This window comes from Diospyros lotus, chromosome 5, assembly GCF_014633365.1.
Source record: "Diospyros lotus cultivar Yz01 chromosome 5, ASM1463336v1, whole genome shotgun sequence".
In the NCBI taxonomy this organism is placed as follows: Eukaryota; Viridiplantae; Streptophyta; class Magnoliopsida; order Ericales; family Ebenaceae; genus Diospyros; species Diospyros lotus.
The window spans coordinates 5,084,641-5,105,875 of NC_068342.1; the positions used below are offsets into that span (position 1 = coordinate 5,084,641).

Below are 21,235 nucleotides of genomic sequence, written 5' to 3' on the forward strand. Positions count from 1 at the left end.
AAAAAACAAATGCCCTTTAACCAAAGGTCCAAAACCTAGAACTAAATTGGCAAACAAGGCTTAACATTCAAAACCTTAAAAAAACAACCAAGCGACAGGAAATAAAGCTCTAGTTACAAGAAACCAAGGTTGTTGTTGAAGATGACGGAAATGGCGGCGGCGGCGAAGCATATCCTTCCCGCTTCTTCTCCTCCTCGGCCCCGGCCACCACGTCGGCGGTAAACAAGCTATCTGGATCGAACTCCAGACCCTCATCATCGTCGTCGTTGGTCAGTGCACCAATCAAGGTTTCAATGTCCTCAAAGCCTCCGTCGTCCAACAGCTCTGGCAGCCGACCGGCTACCTCGGAGACAATATCCGGCGCCGGAAGCAGCAGACTCTCCATGGCCTCCATTTCGAGTGCCGTAACCGAAGGAGATAGTAGATCATGTACCGGCTGTAGATTTATTTTTTCTTCTTTCTCCTCCTGTGGAGCCGGCTCTTGCCGCTTCTGCTTCTTGTTCTTTTTCTTTATCTTGTTCTTCTCGCTCATCTTCTTGTTCTCTTCCGCGGGTATTTCTTCTGGCGGTTGCCTCTGCAGCATGCCGTTAAGGGCAAATATGTTGTTCAGACGGTCTGCGTAGATGCTGATGTCGAAGTTTGTGACTGCGTTTGGCCCTCTGTATTTTATGGCTGCCATGTCGTATGCTTCTGCTGCTTCTTCTTCGGTGCCTTCAGTTCAGAACCATGACAGAGACAGAGATATAGATAGAGATAGAATAAAAAGTGAAAAGCTTTTGTAAAAGATACTGTAAAATAAAAAACAGCTGGCCGGGTCCGGATCTGGATCCGGATCTGGGATAAATATATATACCATCCCATTACCTCCATTACCAAACACAACCCAAAAGCCCCTGCAGTGCGGTAATAAAAATATCAAAGCGGCTATAGTGAAGTGATGTGATCTCCCCCCCCAGGACACGTGAGAAGAGAGATCCCATCACGTGCAAAGCCCAATGACCCAGAAAAGGCCGTTTGTACGACCAACATCCTCAACCAAATCAGCATCTTCATTAAAAAAATGATAACAACCAAATATTTGTCAAAAAGTTTGTAACTTTTTTTCTAGAGAAGGATGGCATCGTGAAGACAATCTTACTGTAAGTCCCCAAGTACAAGTACTTGCTGAGGGTGACTCGCCCGATCCTCGCCTCCCACCGGCCGTTGTGATGGTGTCTGCGGAACCCCACAATATTTAACACAAATTTTATACACAATTCTAGATAAGTATTAACGTATGTTTGGACTTTGGACCATTTGGCCAATCGGCGTACCTCGCGACGCCGCGGTACTTGGATGCGCCCCTGGCGAAGCCATTGCTCCGCCGCCGCAGCGATGCCAAGTACTCCTCCTTCGACAGTTTCCCCATTTCCTCCATCTCCTTGGCGTAAGTTTCGATCTGCTTTTCCGAACCAAATTTATTAATTATATATATTCCATCGCCGGAATAAAGAAACCAATCGAACCGACGGTTACCGGAAAATTTAAGGGCGCGGCGGCGCCCCAGTACTTGAGTGCAGCAAGATCGAATGTATGCGCGGCGGCTTCCTCGTCATGGTATGCACCTAAATGATATGCATCGATATAGATATAGATGTACCAAAACGAAAAAGGAAGAAAGAAATTAAAGAAGGTAAGTGGTGTCAAATGGAAGTGGGATTAGGGTGAGGAGAAGATGAACATACCCAGATAAACTAATTGATGGCAGCGAGAAAAGCGTAGATGAAGGGCGGGATGGTCAGAGATCAAAGAACAAATTGATTAAACCCCACATTCAGATATATATATATATATGTTATTGTAATCGAAAAGCTGATCATAGTAACAATTAAAAAAAGGAAAAAGGCAGAGATGGCAGATCTCCTTGATTTAACTTTCATTTCTTCAATTAAAGGAAGGGAAACAAATTAATGTAAGTTAAAGAAAGATACTAACTTTGTCGTCCTCTCTTGTTCTGAATGCCGTTCCACGAACTCTTGTCCCACAGGTGGGCCTCAAACCTCCCGGTGCACCTGTGCCTGTCGCCGCCATGCAAATCCACAAATCCCACCGCAAATTACATATCCAAGACATACATTTATACACATAAAATTATTACATTCACAGAGAGAGAGGGAGAGAGAGAGAGAGAGAGAGAGACCTGGTGACACCTCTATAGATGGAGCTTCTTCTGGCGGCGGAGTTGGAGATCTGATCAGCATTGTCTGAACGCTTCCCCTTGCGCTTGGTTGATTGTTGACGATGCAGATCACCGCCAGTCTGATCTAGATAGGATGTCGACGGAGAATAGGAAGAAGAAGAAGAAGAGGGAGGAGGAGGAGGTGTCATCTCCGGCGGCCGGCTGGTGAATTCCGATGAAGGGTTCAAGAAAGAGTTAGAGAGACGAGACAGTAGGTTTAACAGAGAGAGAGAGAGAGAGAGTTGAAAGATTGGCTTACCGGTGAGCTAAAGTGGGTTACCAAAACATGGAGGGGGAGAGAGAGAGAGAGAGAGAGAGAGAGAGAGGCCATGGGAACTGGATTTATAAAGCTGGATCAGCGGACAGCGTTAAGTGATTAACCAGACATGGGTTCGTTAACCCACCATGGGTTAACTAATCGGTCCCAATTCCCAAATTCCATCCAGTAGACGAGATGGCCTTCTCGTAATTAACAAAACTCTTGGCTGGCTTCCACGTCACTTTCTGAAAGCATGGATAGGGTGGTTAGTGGGCCGCGTCTAATTTGGAATCCACTTGGTTTGGGCCTATTAAATTTAATTACAAATATAATAAGTAATTAAGATCTAAATTAATTAATTTTGTTAGTTAAATTTATTTTTTGATATAAAAATATAAAAACTAAATTTGTTGCAACGATGTGTCCAGAACGGTGTTACCTCTGCAAAGAGCCATCCCTCTTCGCCTTAATTACGAGCCAACCCCTTCAAGCAACCCGGAAGGCACGCCGGGTGGGCTCATGTTGGAGCCCAATTAACCAATGTCTTGCATATTGGGCCCAAAATATTACCCGTTAGAAGTAGTCCAATACCAGGGAATTAATTATATATTTTTCCGTTATCCATATTTTTATATCTATATTTATTCTATTGCGCAATCAAACATTATATTATATTTTTGTATTGCAAAGTATTATTAATAAATTATTTTCTTAAAACAACTTTTATATATGTCGGTTAAAAAATAAAAAATAACTATATTACTAAAATTTGAATAATGATAATAGACGTGCTTACATTGTCGTTGACCTCAAACCCTATTACCCATTTTGTATCTCGACAAGATAAGACAATAGTTTTCACGTTCTCCTCTATCATAGCGGATATGATTTACGTATCTCAAAACAGATCGTCATAAAATAAAAATTTTATTGGCATCGATGCAAGGTGAGGTTTCCTCGTCCTCAAACCTTAAAACTAAAATATGATCAAATTATTTTTGTTTAATATTTTCTATTCTAAAATTCATTACAACATAACATACTTACAAATCTAATGTCCATCACAAGTACTTAGGCAAATTTTGACTTGTACCACTTAAAAATTCAAAACACTATTATCGAAATGGTTTTGAAATTAGAGAAATATCGTGCGTTATGCATGTGTAAATAAAAATATATATTTTAAATCGTATTTGTATAAAGTTCTTTAAAGTAAAATAAAAATGAATATTTTGGAGTTTTTTTTTACAACATTATTTCATATAATCAAAATGATTTATTTAATATATCAACATTATCGGCAAGTCTTCTTTTACTGTTTCTGTCACATATGACATGGCGCTCTCCTATTGGCCCAAAAGTCCACAGTGGGCCCTTTGATCACAAGGAAGACGGTGTTGATGATGATCCGGGGGGCGGAGGAGGATGGCGCGGCGATAACTCAGCTCAGCTCATCCCACCAAGTCATGATCGGTGGCGTTCAACAGGCTATCTGGGTCAAAGGCCAAACCATTGTCGTCGGTCAGCATCTCAGACAACATTGTATCGATGTCGTCAAAGTCGGCCTCACCGTACTCCGACGAGTTCGGCAGCTCGAGGGGGGCTTCCTCCTCAGCGAGAACCTCCGGATCCGGTGCTGGAGGAAGACTGACAACGATGCCGTCCATCGCAGCCATTGTGGCGGCCATAACCGAAGGACATAGCTCTTCATCATCTGCCTCTCGTTCCCGGAGACAAACCGGCTTTGGCTTCTCCTGATCCTCCTCCTCCTCCTCTTCTTGGTGCTTCTCCAGTTCCCACTGCTCGCCGTCAAGCGCAAGGTTACTCATCAGGCAATCGGCGTAGATGTTGACGTTGAAGTTGGTGACGGCATTCCGCCCCTTGCACAATATTGCTGCCATGTCGTACGCTTGCGCAGCTTCTTCTTCAGTGTCTTTGATCAACAAAAATATATATTCATATTAGTATATGGAAATTAATTTGTTCCCAATTTAAAATAATAAATGTTACATGTTTAAACATATTTAAAGATAATAATAATAATAGTGTTACGATCGAAGATATATCTCACCATAAGTTCCCAAATATAAATTCTTTCCTATCACTCGGCCAATCCTCGCTTCCCACCTGTCATTGTGCCTGTAATGATATACAGAACACAACACTTATATAATTAATTTATAATTAGAGAAAATTCTATGTGTTTGCCTTAGATATATATATATATATATATTATAATTTGTAAGTTTGTGCGGATAACGTTCGTGCAAGCTAGCGATGCACGTTTGTTGTTTTGTGTGTCGCATGAGCAAAATGTGACAGTTTGGGGCCCAGAGCGGGCCCCACAGACCACCTTGCCATGCAATATGCTTGTCTGCACTCAGCCGGCGCGCGGTTGTGGCGGCCGTGAATCGGCTTACCTTGCGACGCCGCGGTACTTGGAGGCGCCCCTGGCGAAGCTGTCGCTCTCACGTCGCAGAGCCGCCAAGTATTCTTCCGTCGAGAACCTCTTCATTTCCTCCATCTCCTTGGCGTATGTTTGAACCTGTGTTTTGAAACCAAATTAATCATATCCGGTCGCCGGAATAAAGGAAAGAACGGAACCGAAGATTACCGGAAAATTTAAGGAGTCGCTGGCGCCCCAGGACTTCAGTGCGGCGAGATCGACCGCACGCGCCGCCGCTACCTCGTCCTTGTACGCACCTGAGTAAATAAAACACCAATTAAAGATTGATTTTTTTTTTTAAAAAAAAAATAAGTTTTATACAAAAAAACAGGAAAAGAAGAAGGCGAGAAAGAACTTGCCGAGATAAACTAATGGCGGCGATAAAGGCGTAGATGAATGTCGATCGGCCGGATGGTCAGATATCAAAGAAAAAATTGAACCCACGTTCAGAGATATGATTGTTAAAAGAGGAAAAACTCAGAGATATGGCAGATTTCCTTGATATTAGTTCATTTCTTTAAATCTAAGTTGAAGAAAGATATACTAACATTGTCTTCCTCTCTTCTTCCGAGTGTCATTCCCTAAACCCTTGTCCCGCAGGTGAGCGTCGAATCTCCCCGTGGAACGGTTCCTTGCGCCACCATGAAAGTCCAAAATACCCACCAACAAAACAATTACATCCAATCCGCATAATTACAAGATTCATATAGATAACATATTCAGATATATATATGTATATACCAGGAAAGGCCTCTGTAAATGGATCTTCTTTTGCGGACGGGTTTGGAGCTCCGATCAGCATTCTTGGGGTTGGGTTGTTTTCTGTTTGAAGAGTAAGAAGAAGGCGGCGCCATCTCCGGTTGACCGGCCGGCTGTTTAATTTAAGTCAGAGAGAGAGAGAGAGAGAGTTGGAATGCTGGAGAGGATGAACAGAGCATGGATTTAAAGGCTTCAGCAGCAAACCCCACCTTGGGTGGTTCACTAACCGTGGTTGGGTTAACTTAACTTAACCTTGGATCTCTAGAGCCAACACAGCAACACATGGCTAGCCATGCATGTTTTTGTAAGGGATGGGCAATTAATCTCGTAATTAATCAAATTTCTTGCTGGCTTTTCCATCGGTTAAAGGTTGAGGCTCTTCTGGCAATTGGCAAACCAAACCCGGCCGATATATATTGGAGCCTATTTTCTTCTATATTGGAGCCCAACCCATTATAAGGCCTGAATTGCTGATTTTATTGGTCCCAAAGTCTTGAAATACCGTGTAATAGTTATACTGTTGTGATTTTGTTGAATGAAAATGATTTTGCTATCTTAATAATATTGTTGTGGAAGTAAACCAAGATGTGTAAGATTTTGTCATCAGAGGCAAAGTGACGAATCAGAACCTTGTTTTTGTTAGGTTCCTGTTCCTGTTCCATCGCCGGTGATGCTGTGAATGGATTTGCTTAATTTCTTGCTTTTAATTTGTTTAGGCTCCTAGCTATAGGGCATCTGTTGTTTGCTTCTTAGACTCTCCGACCAAGTTCATTCCTATAAAGACTTGTTTCACCTAAATCACTAATTCTCTCATCGTTAAAATTACAATTGTCTGCATTATTGTCTGTAACTTGATCCCATTTGTCTTTAGATTAGTGTTTGAATGTGTCTATAACCGGCCCATTCTCTCCTCCTTGTTTTATCAAACATATGCATTGTTTGTAACTTTTTTCATCGCCTAATTGTCACTGCTTGGCCTAGTTACAAAGAAGGAAATGAGGACGATGATGGGGCGGCCGCGGAAGGGGAGTACGACGGGGGAGGCTGCGGTATCTCAGCTCCGGCCACCGGGTCCTCGTCAGGGACGTCGTCGTTCAATAGGCTATCTGGGTTGAACTCCAAACCGTCATCTCCAGTTAGCAACTCAGACAGCATGACATCAATGTCGTCAAATATTACGTCAACCAATTCATCTGGCTGCTCGCCGGCGGTTTCTTGAAAGGGATCGTCCAGCACCGGAGGTTGATTCACCGCCAGGCTGTCCTCAGACAGCATGGCATCAGTGTCGTCAAATCTTACGTCAAACAAGACATATGGCTGCTCGCCGGCGGCTTCCTGAACGGGAACGTCCTGCACCGGAGGTTGATTCACTGCGAGGCTGTCCTCAGACAGCATGACATCAATATCGTCAAATCTTACGTCAAACAAGACATCTGCCTGCTCGCTGTCGGCTTCCTGAACGGGAACGTCCTGCAGCGGAGGTTGATTCACGGCGAAGCTGTCCTCAGACAGCATGACATGAATGTCGTCAAATCTTAAGTCAACCAAGACATCTGGCTGCTCGCCGGCGGCTTCCTGAACGTGAATATCCTGCACCGGAGGTTGATTCACGTCGTGGCTGTCCGTCGCCTCCTCCATGTGTTGCTGCTGCTCCTCCTCCTGTGGAACCCGCTTCCTCTTCTTCCTCTTCTCGCTCTTCTTCTTCTTCTTCTTCTTCTTCTTCTCCTCCTGCTCCTCCTCCATCTTCTTGTGCTCCTGCTGCCGCTTCTCTTCTTCTTCAATATTCTTGATCAGGGGGCACTGACTGTCTTCGTCAAGGGCAAAGTTACTCTTCAAATCCTCGACGTAGCTGTTGATGTCAAAGTTGGTCACGGCTCTTGGCCCTTTGTACATGATCGCTGCCTTGTCATATGCTCGAGCGGCTTCCTCGGCCGACCCTTAAATTGTACATTAAAAATTCAAATATGAATTCCTTCTAAATTATGCGTTACGGGCAACCCGGATTGGGATCCGACTAACTATGAGATAAGTATGTGCTAATACGTAATATTATTTTATAAGTAAATATAAAATATTAAAGCCACAAAATAATACGTGTAAAGAAGACGTCATCATATGACGTGCAAAATTGATAGCTAAGATGTCTGACGAAAGCTTTATTAACCCATAAGGAATATATTTTCTCTTTAGAAACTTTAAAATGAAAAAAAATATTTCAAAAGTCGGATCCCCGGAAAAGACGCACAGTATTCTCCACAAATCCCAACTTTTTTTTTTTTAATTTTGTTTCATCTAAAACATTTTACCTCGATATTAAAATAGTTTTGTAAAAAATTAAATATCTTTCTATCATGATATCTAATTGTTTGCTTAATAAGCGATATTATTTAGTCGTGAAAGTATTTTTTTTTTTTTTGAAATTAATGATTTTTTAAATGACTCGCTAGTATAACCCGCGAGTTTCAACAAAGTATTTTGCGTATAATATTATCGTTAGTTCTTAATCTGGGTATTTTTTAAAAATAAGAGATAAATATTATATTTATATTAGACCTTATAAAAATTTCAAGAAAAATTAAGACAATAGCATTGTGAAGAGTTCTTACCAAAGGACCCTAGATATAAGGATTTTTGTCCTAGAACCTGACCGATTCTAGCCTCCCAACTATAAAGGTGCCTGTAAAATACCACAATGATATATATATAAATAAACAAAATATTTATAATATTAATTCATAATTGTAAAAATAAAAAAGCAATTTACTACATTATTAATAATTTTCCCACCAAGGACATGCTTGGATAGGGCTTTAGATATATATATATATATATATATAGAATTGTCATGTGTAAGTAAGTGAGGGTGACGCAAGTTAACGTATGTGGAAGCTAGCGAAGCTCGTCGGTTTTTTTAGTCGCATGCGCAAAATGTGAGGGTGTGGGGCCCAGAGTGGGTCCCACACACCTACTTGCCATGCAAGATGCTTGTTTGGACTCGGCCACCGGCCGTGGTTTCCGGCGATGGCGGCGGCTTCCCTGAATGGGCTTACCTCGTGACGCCGCGGTACTTGCAGGCACCCCTGGAGAAGCTGTGGCTTCTTCGCCGCAGGGACTTAACGTACTCTTCCTTCGGCACGTTCTCCATTTCCTCAATCTCCTTTGCGTACGTTTCTACCTGCGTTTCGAGACCGAATTAGTATTCCGTCTTCCGTCACCAGAAATAAAGAGAAGAATGGAACCGGAACTTACAGGGAAATTCAAGGGGGTGTCGACGCCCCAGTACTTGAGAGCGGCGAGATCGAACGCACGTGCCGCTTCTTCCTCGTTCTCGTACGCACCTAATTAAATAGACAAAACGTATGCCGATTAAAGACTGAATGTTTGTTCATAATTTTAATTTTATGAATTAAAAAGGAAAGGAAGAAAGAGAGGAATTAATTAAGAACGTACCCAGATAAACTGCAATTGCAGCGTGAAAAGGGTAGTTGAGGGTTTGGATTGTCGGAAAATCAAAGAAGAAATTAGTCAAATTAACCCGGACTTAGAAATCATCGTAAATGAAAGGTGAAGATAACGATAATTACTAGAAAAAGGAAAAAGAGAGAGAGATGGCAGATCTGCTTGATTTGAGTTCAGTTCTCTAAATCTAAGTTAAATTAAAACCTTGTCGTCCTCTCTTCGTCCGGGTTTCGTTCCACCAAAAATTGTCCCACAGGTGAGCATCAAACCTCGCATTAGAACGGTGCCTGTCGCCGTCACCCGCCGCCATGCAGATCAACAAAATCCACCACCAAAAATTACTATCCAATATATATCTATACAATTACAATATTCAGAGGGGTATGTACATGTATATATGTAGATGTACATACCAGGTGACCCCTTTATACTTGGGTTTTTTTCGTTCGCCGGAGGTGGAGCTCTCAGCATTTTTTGGGATTCGGCGCTTCCTCCTTGGTTGTTTAGCATGAAGATCGCCAGTACGATCAACAGAGGTATCCGGCCGAGAAGTGGAAGAAGGTGAGCCCGTCGTCTCCGGCATCTGTACGTTAAATTTAGCAGAGAGAGAGAGAGAGAGAGCAAGAAAGGAAGAGAGAGAGAGAGTGAGGACAAGAGAGCAAGAGAGCAAGAGAGAGAGAGAGAGTGAATGAACGGGAAGAGCATGGATAAGCGGCGAGAGTTATAGGGGAGTAAACCGGAGTTGGATTAATTAAACCTGGTGGTTGGGTTAAATGCTTGAGGCGAGGGGGGGCAACACATGGCTAGGCATGCAGGCAAGAAGGTGTTTTGTGTTCTACTACTACCTACACATGTTAATTAGAGGGTGGAGGCGGATGTGGATCCGCTTATCCCTGTGAACATGCATACATACATACATACATACATACATACACACACCCATACGTGTGCGTGAAGAAAACTTGGGTGGGTCCCACTTGTACTCCAAGAAAGTACTCAGTTCAACGGTCATCCACTTTCGTTTCGTGTACTGCGATGATAAGTTACTGCTCAGTTGCGACGCTAAACGGCCCGCCATTCAGTCTAACCAGACGGACCATGCTTCGGCTTAACCTGTAAGCCCAAAACAAGGCCTCTCACCCAAGATTTGGGAGCCCATCTGAAGCCAGCCCTGTAGACACTGCGGGCTCCTTAACAGAGTTGGGCTTCAATTTCCGAACCATAAAACCCTAAGGGATCAATTTATTTTTATAATTATTTTAAAATATATTTACTTAATTAATATCTAAGATGTACAAATATTTTTAAATATAAATTCTACTTTTAAAATAAAAATTTAGAATGTAGAGATTAAAAGTTTGGAGATTGAAAATTTTAATTGTTTACGATTTCACTTTTAAAGTAGTGTTAAATTTTATAAATATTTAAAAGTTAGTAATTGTTTTTCATATTTTGAATTAAAATGATACATATTTATTTATGTATTTATAATTTTTTAAGGTAATTATGCCTTTTGTGTATTGAGATATAATTTTTAAAGTATTAAAGTTATTAAATTAAAATATTAAAAATTTAAATTCAGTATGTAATTATTATAATTTTACTTTTTTTTATAGAATTAAAATTTGATTGGGCGCAAAGGGCCTAGCCCAGAAGCCTAGCATACAAGTCCATGTGCTCAAAAATGTTGGACCCAACTCGGCTCTGTATAATTAGCAAGTTGAGTCGAATTGAGCCGAGTCGACCCGCATTTCATTATAATAACAAGTTTGGCTGAGCAAGCCCACGAGCTGCCTAACCTGTTCGGCATTTCTAAGCCTAGTGTCATAGTTCTATTAAATATTTTTATATGGCCAATTTAACCTCTACTATTATAAATTAATGATTAAAAGAACAAAATCTGAGAGATTCAGAGTAGATATAGGGAAAAGTTGACTCAGATTTATAAGCTATTTCAGTCCTTCTCCTCTCAAATGGGCAAGATTCACATAATAGATATGGGAGAGGGCTAAAGCCAGTAGCGCATTTATGTATAAGTTGCATTGGGCTCACAATTAAAATTAATTTTTAATATAAATAAATATTTTTAATAATAATCTGGTCAAAACAAAAATTATATCTCATTTCAAAATCTGTGATGTATAGTTTTAAGTCTCAAAAAAAATTTCAACCTCCACCTTTAGTTGAGGTTGACACGAGCTGTAACCCCTACGTACCCACTAAATCTAACCCTGTTTATGGTCCTCTCATGTCTATAATGAAAAAGACAAAACTAATTGTAACTATTTTACCCAAAAACTGAATTAATCCCAAAAACTGATCGATGGAAATGTCCTTTCCGGTTCTTTTACCAAACCCATCAAGGGATGTCATTCCCAACAACTGGGAACAAACCTAACCAGGTTGGGTTCTACTTCTCCAAGAGGAGAGAGTCCAAAGCTCGATTCAAAACACTCAAAGATGTGAGACATTGTCGCTAAATCACGGCTAATTCTGGATTTGTTAAGGTTTTCTTTTGTTGGGTTGAGCTGGTGGCTTATTGTTGGGCCTTATTCTATTGCGTCATGGGCTAGCATTTGGGTTTGATGGGCGCAACTCTCCTTTGTTGTTGGGGTTTAAACTTCATTGAAATTATATTTCCATTTTGATTTGTCCATATTATTGTCTAGACATAATAATGAATTTAGTTGATTGAAAAGGTTGTTGTCAAGTGATCTAAATCTACAAAAAATAAAAAAATAATCAAATGACGTGAAAAGGTCATCGTACAAATATTTCGATACTTAAGTCAGACATGAGTACGATGAAAACTGTATTAAAATCAATATTAGAGATGTCGTACCTTTTTAAGAATGAGTATCTGCTTATTTTATAAAAAAATATAAAGTGATTTAAAGTGTAACATAAATAAGATTATTATAGATAATACTTATCTTAATTAATCTTAGTTTGGCTAAAATTAGAATTGTTATAAATGACATATATTTTTTTTAAATGATGTTTATCTTACCCTTTTTGGGAATTGAATTTCTTATAGATGATTGTTTATTCTAATATTTTAAAATTATTTTAGAATTAAAATTCTTTATGAATAATTAATTATCTTTCTAGAGAAATTTTCAAATGTCGAAGTTATTTTGTTTGTACATTTATGTGGGACCTCCCGCATATGGGAAATTTAACATTTCAACCCAAAATGTCGTTTTAGACTCTTGGTCTTTTAATGGGGTCTTTGCTCATGACACATTAGTATGTATTTAAATAGTATATGAAATTTTAGGTTTTATAAAAATTGAAATAGAAAACAAATATGATACAAAATGAAAATAGAGAAATGATATTTTTTTTAAATTAAGAAAAAAATCAAAAAATTGAGTAAATAAAAAAATATACGGACCTTTTTATAAATATAATTTTTAATATAAAAAATATAAAAACAATTATTCAATCTCAAAATAAATATACTTTACACAATGCTTTCAAATAAATTTGGAAAGAAAAATTAAAAAAATTGAGTTAGAGATCAAAAAATTCCCTCTTTATTCTCTTTGTAGACTGAAAATTCATTTCTAAATATCTTTTAATATTACAAAATTACTTCAAATCATTTATAAAATTGCTGAAATAGTTTGAAAACGTTGTATAATATTTTTTAGCATTTTAAAAATATAAGGCTGCGTTCTCTTTGATTTTTAATTTTTTAATTTTGAGTTTTAAATTTATTTTAGTTTTCTATTTTGATAGTCTATTTTTAGAAAATTAAAAGCGCGTTTTCTTTGTTATTTTAAAAAATTATTTCTCAAAACAGAAAAATAGAAAACGCGTTCTTTTTGAAAATTTTAAAAAAAAAATTTTAATGATATTTTATTCAATAAATTTGATTATTCAGTAAATTTGAAATATTTAATGTTAATATATTATTAAAAATATATATATTTTAAAGTTAATGAATTTTGTAATATTTTTTCCCATTACATTAATAAAATATAAATAAATAAATAAATAAATGTGTTTTGAGTTTTAAGTTTGTTTTGGATGAAAACATTTAAAATAATTTTTTATTATTTTAATTTTTTTTTATTTTTAAAAATAATAAAGGGAACGTATTTTTATTATTTTAAAAAATTAAAAATTAAAAATAACTTAAAAACATTAAAAAGTACTCGACTTAAGTATTTTGAAAACATGGAAATGACGGCTTAGACGTTTCGTACATCATTGGTGAAATTTATAAATTATGACATATACTTGATGAATTTACTTAATACAGGGCAGTTCGCCCCTTGCACAATATTGCTGCCATGTCGTACGCTTGGGCAGCTTCTTCTTCAGTGTCTTTGATCAACAAAAATATATATTCATATTAGTATATGGAAATTAATTTGTTCCCAATTTATAATAGTGTTACGATCGAAGATATCTCACCATAAGTTCCCAAATATAAATTATTGTCTAAAATCATATGCAGCCCCTCACTTTAATTGGCCTCCTAAACTTGAGATATGACCTATTTCTCCTCATAACTTTCAATTTGGATCTATCAAATACCCTAACTTTTGATGCAGGACCCATCAACCCCTTCATAATCTAATCAACAATGCGCCTTAAATAAGGAGCAATTGAGTAGCATGAGAGAAGAGAAATGGGTTTCTCCAATTACCAATTTTGCCTTCACATAACTTCATTATTTATAAAATTATCACCTCATTCATCTCATTGTCTTTATTGTCATTATCTCCTTCCAGCTCCTCTTGGCAGTCGTCGCCTTCCTCTAGCTCTGACCATCATCATTGCCACATCTAACTTCTCTGTGGTTGTTTGTCGTCGTTTTCAAACCCATTCCCATTCCAATCAACCGTTGCCTCTCTCAAGCTCATATTCGTTGTTGTTGTTTCCCTCTAGATTCAACCATCATCGTCGCCTATCCAGTTCATTTGTGGTCATCAAACCCCGCCTCCAAATCCATCCTCATCCCTGTCAGTCGCCACCTCTTTCCAGTTCCTCTTTGTCTGTTGTCTTTTTTCACGTCCCCATCATCGTTGTCGTCTCCATTTTGATTCAACCATTGTCGTCGCCACATCCAATTCCACAGTCGCCATTACCCACATCTTCATTGTCTATCGCTTCCTCCTCTATCAAGCATTTCTCTGTGCTCTCTTTCTATATATATATATATATTGTATTAATATATATAATTATGTATAATTTATTCTCATTTAATGATAAAAATTTTATAAGTTAAACATCAACATATGTATTGCATTAATATAAAATTATAATAAATAATTTTGTATAATTTATTAATATTTAATAATAAAATTTTATTAATTGGACATCAATATATATATATATATATAGTATCAACATAGAATGATAAAATAATGATATATAATTTATCAATATTTAATAATAAAATTTTATCAGTTAGACATTAACATATATTTATATTGTATTAACATGTAATGATATGATAATTATTTATAATTTATTAATATATATAATATATTAATATAAAACTTAATACTAAATAAAAGCACATACGTGACACGCATAAAATTGTATGGGATTTTAGATTTTAGATTTTAAAAGTTAAGGGCCAATAGTTCCCTCAAGTTCAAGTTCTTCAAGTTCAAGTTGAAGGGGTAAATTGGTTAAACTAGAAAGTTGAGGGCGTTGAGTGTCTTTAGCCTAAATTCTTTCCTTTCACTCGGCAATCCTCGCCTCCCACTTGTCATTGTGCCTGTAATGATATACAGATATATATATATATATATATGTATAAGAGATATATTATGTAGACTTGTAATTGGTAAGTTTGTGCAATAACGTTCGTGCAAGCTAGTGATAGTGCCGATCTGCTGCCCCTAAGGGCATAATTGAATGGCAAAGGGACAGATTGATAGTTTGTTCAGGAGTTTTCAACGTGGATTTGATAGAGTCACATTAATGGTGTCGAGACCTATCATCCTGATTATTCGGGCACATTTTTCGATTTACCTCTTCAGTGTAGTTTTAGAGGTGGGGTGATTGAAGATGCCAATACGTAATAGAACGTAATCCGAAAAGATAGTGCTGATCTGCTATCCCTTTCGCTGCCTGCCAACTGTTTTTTTAATAAAAATCAATCACATCACTTAATTAATATACGTTATTAAATAATAATTATTTTAAAAAAATTATAAAATTATATATATTGATCATATATGTATTATTATTCTTTAATTTTATATTTTTTAAAAATATATATGCTAATTGAATGATGTAACTAATTTTTATTGGAGCGACAGTAGATTTCGACTCCTAGCTAGCGATGCATATTTATTTTGTGTTGTATGAGCAAAATGGGATAGTTTGGGGCCCAGAGCTTTCTTGTCCTTTTTATTCAATGTCGTCCACAGCTTGGTAAAGAAAGAACAGAGCTTTCTTGTCCTTTTTATTTCCTCTCTCAAGGCATCTTTCTGAGGTTGAAAGAGGATTGTCGTTGTAGCTTGATCGGCTAGCTCCACATACTCCGTTTCGACAATCTCCATTACCTCCTAAAAATTGAACAAGGCCTTCATTTGAATATACCATTAATCAAATTTTTTTCGGCTAAACTTCGGTTGAATTATTGCGTTCATGTTCACGATCTAACTCTGATACCAAATATAGAAAATTAAGGTTTCAAATTTTAATTTCTAGAAAGAAATTCTTACAGCAAAAAAAATAGAGGGAGAATAATTTTGAAATTTTTATTGAAATGCTGATAAAGTAACAAACGATAGTAGCACCTATAAATAGGTCTAAAACAGAAGAAAAAATTAAAAACTTGGTCCTAAAAATACTAATTGAAACAAGCCATAAACGGGTTCTCATATAACAGAGCCAACAAACCTGCTGTTGTAGTGACTTATTCAACAAGGAAAGAAATTAAGTTTTGACTTTAATCAAATTCCAACGCCAGGCTGTGGTGGTAACTCCGCTCCGGCCACCAGGTCCTCATCCGGAACGTCGTCGTTCAATAGGCTATCTGGGAAGAGCTCCAGACCGTCATCTCCAGTTTGCAACTCAGACAGCATGACATCAATGTCGTCGTCAAATATTACGTCATCCAAGACATGTGGCTGCTCGCCGGCGGTTTCCTGAACGGGAACGTCCTGCACCGGAGGTTGATTCACGGCGAGGCTGTCCATCGCCTCCTCCATGTGTTGCTGCTGCTCCTCTTCCTGTGGAGCCCGCTTCCTCTTCCCGCTGCTCTTCTTCTTCCTCTTCTTCTCGCTCTTCTTCTTCTTCTTCTTCTCCTCCTGCTTCTCCTTCTTCTTATGCTCCTGCTGCCGTTTCTCCTCTTCTTCAATACTCTTGATCAGGGGGCACTGACAGTCGTTGTTAAGGGCAAAGACATTACTCTTCAAAACCTCGATGTAGGTTTTGATGTCAAAGTTGGTCACGGCTCTTTGCCCTCTGTACATGATCGCGGCCTTGTCATATGCTCGAGCGGCTTCCTCGGCCGACCCTTAAAATGTACATAAAAATTGAAATATGAATTCCTTTAAAATTAGGTACCGTTACGTACGTGCAACCCGGAGGGGATATAAAATATTAAAGCCGCAAAATACGTGTGGAAGGAGACGTCATATCATGCGTGCATAATCAAAAGTCAATAATTTGACGAAAGCTAAGGTTAGCTTCTCTTTATTGTTTTTAAATTATTTTTAGTTTTTATTTTTTTAAAATAATAAAAATATATTTTTTTGTTAATTTTAAAAATAAAAAAATTTAAAATTACAAAAAATTATTTAAGTGTTTTCGTTTAAAACAAACTTTAAAATCTGAACATATTTATTTATTCATGTTTTATTATTATAACAAAAATATATATTACAAAATTTATTAATTTTAAAAAATATATTTTTTTTTAATAATTTATTAACATTAAATATTTTTAATTTACTGAATAATTAAATTTATTAAATAAAATATCATTAAAAAATTATTTTCAAAATTTTAAAAAGAACGTATTTTTAGATTTTATGTTTTAAGAAATAATTTTTTAAAATGATAAAAAGAAAGTGTTTTTAATTTTTTAAAAATAAACTACTAAAATAAAAAATAAATTTAAAAATTAAAAAGAAAAAAAAAATGCAACCTAAGCTTTCATTCATTAAGCTTAATTAATGAAAAGGAATGAATATTTTCTATATCCATTAAGTTGGGATTATTGTGGGCCAGGGGGATTCCATTTTGATTGACTGATTTCTCAAACGTGGATTATTGTGAGGTCAGGGGGATTCCATTTTGATTGACTGACTGATTTCTCAAACGTGGACTAGGTGTCCACCTGGAATCCCCCTGGCCCCACAATACCCTCACCAAATCCCAACTTTTTTTTTTTTTTTCAAGCAATTCGTTTGTTGTGAAAGTATTTTTTCTTTCTGAGACTAACAGTTTTTTAAGAAATTCGTTAGTTGATCGAGTAGCGAGTTTTAACAAAGTATTTTTCTTAAATGGTTTAAGATGTATAATATTTTTTGTTAATTTTTAATCTTGGCTTTTTTTTAAAAAAAAAAAAATAAGAGATAAGTATTATATTTATATTAAAACTTATAAACATTAATCCCAAGTAAAATAAAGACAATAGCATCGCGAAGAATTAATTCTTACCAAAAGACCCTAAATATAAGGATTTATGTCCAAAAACCTGGCCGATTCTAGCCTCCCAACGCCTGTAAATTAAACACCACATTGATATATATATATTAATAAAAGAAACATTTATAAAGTTAATTCATAATTGTAAAAACTAAAAAAAATAATTTACTATATATATTATTAATAACTTTTCCACAGACGGTTGGATATGGAGTAAAATATAAATAAAATAGCGATGGTCCATGAGACAAGTCTTATGTTGTCGACGACCAAATTAAAAATGAAAGACAAAGTGCATGGATCTGCTGTCACCATAGGATGTGGGGCCCAGAGCGGGTCCCTACTTCCCATGCAATATGCTTGTTTGGACTCGGCCACCGGCCGTGGTTTCCGGCGGCGGCTCCCCGGAATGGGCTTACCTCGTGACGCCGCGGTACTTGCAGGCACCCCTGGAGAAGCTGTGGCTTCTTCGCCGCAGAGACTTAACGTACTCTTCCTTCGGCACGTTCTCCATTTCCTCAATCTCCTTTTTGTATGTTTCTACCTGCGTTTCGAAACCGAATTAGTATTCCGTCTTCCGTCACCAGAATAAAGAGAAGAATTAATGGAACCGAAACTTACAGGGAAGTTCAGGAAGGTGCCGGCGCCCTTGTACTTGAGAGCAGCGAGATCGAACGCACGTGCAGCTTCTTCCTCGGTCTTATATGCACCTAAATAGACAAAACGCACGTACCCCAATTAAAGACTGATTGTTTGTTCATAATTTTAATTAATTATATGAAAAAGCAAAGAAAGAAAGAGAGGAATTAAGAACGTACCCAGATAAACTGTAATTGCAGTGTGAAAAGGGCAGCAGTTGAGAGTTGGATTGTCAGACGACGAAAGAACAAATTAGTCAAATTAACCCAGACTCAGATATCATCGATCGTAAGTGAAAGGTGAAGAGAACGATATTTATTAGAAAAGGAAAAATAAAAAGAGATGGCAGATCTGCTTGATTCGAGTTCAGTTCTTTAAATCCAAGTTAAATTAAAATGACCTTGTCGTCCTCTCTTCGTCCTGGTTTCATTCCACCAAGAATTGTCCCACAGGTGAGCATCAAATCTCACATTAGAACGGCGCCGCCTGTCGCAGTAGCCGCCATGCATGCAGATCAACAAAGCCCAGCACCAAAAGTTACCATCCAATATATATATACAATTACAATATTCAGAGGGGTATGCACATTTATATATGTAGATGTACATACCAGGTGACCCCTTTATACTTGGGTTTTTTTCGATCGCCGGAGTTGGAGCTCTCAGCATTTTTTGGGTTTCGGCGCTTCCTCTTTGGTTGTTTAGGATGAAGATCGCCAGAACGATCAACATAGGTATCCGGCAGAGAAGAGGAAGAAGGTGACCCCATCATCTCTGGAATCTGTACGTTAAATTTAGCACACAGAGAGAGAGAACGAGAGAGAGAGACTGAGGTGACTGAACGTGAAGCACGCATGCATGGATAAGCGGCGAGAGTTATATAGTGGAGTAAACCGAAGTTAGATTAATTAAACCTGGGGGTAGGGTTAAGTGCTTGAGGCGAGCGCGCCAACACATGGCTAGGCAAGACGGTATTTTGTGTCGTAGAACTACACAGTACACATGTTAGAGTCCGGTATCGGGCGAACGCTTTACGTACACAACTAATTAGAAGTCAAATGATTTTTAGGTTGATTTACGATATCTGATGTAAATCAAAAAAATTTAGCTGACGTGTGAACCTCAAATAATAAATCTGGATTTGTTTACTTTTGCTTCTATTTAGATAGATTTTAATTATTTGAGTCGATCGGATGGATGTTTGACCAGGGACGGATCCAGCCAAGTGGAATGGGCTGGGTGGGGCAAAATTGGAGGTGGGCTGACGTGTGAACCTCACTAGTAAATCCGCCCCCTTGTGTTTGACAATTGGGGTTGGATATTAGTCACATGCTAAACTATTTATGATTTGCTTTTTTTTCCTTACTATGATCAAACTGACAGAGGACGCATGAAGTGGTCAACAAAATTAATTTCATCTTTTTGTGGTGGGTTCATGTAATTAATTTTTATAAATTTTATGTTCAAGTGTAGAATATATAATCAATATATATATATAGATTGACATGATGATGCAAAAATTAAGGCCTCTTTTTTTACTTTTTATGTCTTCCTCAAAATTAAATTAGTGGGCAGATTGTGTGAGAATATCCCACTTGAGAGGAATAATTAATGATCAATTTATTTAATAGATGGATATATTTATTGTCTCTTCAATCGCGCACGTGCATGCATGGTACATATAGCTCTGTGCGTGCCATAGAGCGAGCTCTTGATTCTAATTATTATTATTATTTTTTTTTTCTTTTCTTTTGAAATCCTCCCATTTCATGTCATATATATATATATATATCTAATGAAAGTTCTGTCTGATTTATTTTTATTTGGTTAGAATTGATATCACCTGCTGCATATATATATATATATATATATACTTTCAACTTGTTCATTAAATTGAAGCCAAACCATATTACTTTCCCATCCCTAGCTAGTAATATGCTTATACTAATTTTAATAATTATTATATATAAATTATCAATTTATAATTTAATTTTTTATACATTTTATTTGTATTATTATTATTATTATTATTATTATTATTATACAACGTGTATATTTTCATTTTTTTTGTCAAATTCTGATAATTTATCAACTCTTTCAAATTAAACACATAAATATTAATCGATAATTTAAAATTAAATTTATCCAAACAAATATTGAAAATACCCCCTCATACAAAATCAAATTTGCTCAATCTGTCAATTGGTTGCCTCATCTCTCTTCTCTCTCCCTTCCCCATGATCGTCTCTAGCAGCCGCTTTCGCCTCGTTGCTTCCTCGTCTCATGCCATTTCATCCTCCTCCCTCTCTCTACGGCGGTCAGCGATCAGCACAAGGTGAAGTGGTCAAAGGAAGGCTGTTGCTGGAGGCCGCCTTAGGAAAGGAAGAGAGGTGGCAGCCAAGGGCAAGTGAAGCAATTTTAATTTTGGGTGGGGATATTTTCATCATTTACAGGCTTTTTCAATCATCCTCTCTGTAACTTTCTCAGGCAAAGCAGCGAAATTGCCTACACATAGGCGTGTGTGAAGAAGAAAACTTAGCTGGGCCCCACTTGTGCTCCAAAAGTTTTAGAAAATACTCAGTATTTGTGACCTTGTCTGAAGCCAGCCCAGTAGACACGGAGGGTCGATGTACTTTTATAATTATTTAAAAATAACTTTCAAAAATAATTTTATTTAATTAATATCAAAGATGAAAAAAATGTTTTTAAATATAAATTCTTCTTGTAAAATAAAAATTTAGAAAAACGTAGAAATTAAAAGTTTGGAGATTGAGATTTTTAAAAGTTATTAAAATTGTTTCATATTTTGAATTCAAATCTGTGTACGA

At 37.1% G+C, this 21,235-nt stretch overlaps 3 protein-coding genes and 1 pseudogene across 3 annotated transcripts; all 4 read right to left on the reverse strand.

Moving 5' to 3' along the window:
• Positions 1 to 58: 58 nt before the first annotated feature.
• LOC127801285 (ethylene-responsive transcription factor WRI1-like) lies at positions 59 to 2,499 on the reverse strand. The gene is made up of 7 exons (XM_052336250.1): positions 2,180 to 2,499; positions 1,975 to 2,057; positions 1,725 to 1,733; positions 1,516 to 1,604; positions 1,314 to 1,438; positions 1,139 to 1,215; positions 59 to 711 (listed from the first exon to the last, which is right to left on the reverse strand). Exons 1-7 carry the CDS (start codon positions 2,365 to 2,367, stop codon positions 110 to 112), a joined length of 1,173 nt encoding a protein of 390 aa, XP_052192210.1. The 5' UTR covers positions 2,368 to 2,499; the 3' UTR covers positions 59 to 109.
• A 1,298-nt stretch (positions 2,500 to 3,797) lies between these two features.
• On the reverse strand, positions 3,798 to 5,175 carry LOC127801283 (ethylene-responsive transcription factor WRI1-like). Its single transcript, XM_052336248.1, has 4 exons — positions 5,092 to 5,175; positions 4,898 to 5,022; positions 4,549 to 4,616; positions 3,798 to 4,410 (listed from the first exon to the last, which is right to left on the reverse strand). The coding sequence occupies exons 2-4, from the start codon at positions 4,999 to 5,001 to the stop codon at positions 3,929 to 3,931; spliced, it is 654 nt and encodes a 217-aa protein (XP_052192208.1). The 5' UTR covers positions 5,002 to 5,022; positions 5,092 to 5,175; the 3' UTR covers positions 3,798 to 3,928.
• Positions 5,176 to 8,728: 3,553 nt separating this feature from the next.
• LOC127801504 (ethylene-responsive transcription factor WRI1-like) lies at positions 8,729 to 9,724 on the reverse strand. The gene is made up of 5 exons (XM_052336715.1): positions 9,555 to 9,724; positions 9,346 to 9,482; positions 9,133 to 9,141; positions 8,932 to 9,020; positions 8,729 to 8,857 (listed from the first exon to the last, which is right to left on the reverse strand). Exons 1-5 carry the CDS (start codon positions 9,722 to 9,724, stop codon positions 8,729 to 8,731), a joined length of 534 nt encoding a protein of 177 aa, XP_052192675.1.
• A 6,244-nt stretch (positions 9,725 to 15,968) lies between these two features.
• On the reverse strand, positions 15,969 to 19,176 carry LOC127801505 (ethylene-responsive transcription factor WRI1-like; annotated as a pseudogene).
• Between the last annotated feature and the right edge of the window lie 2,059 nt (positions 19,177 to 21,235).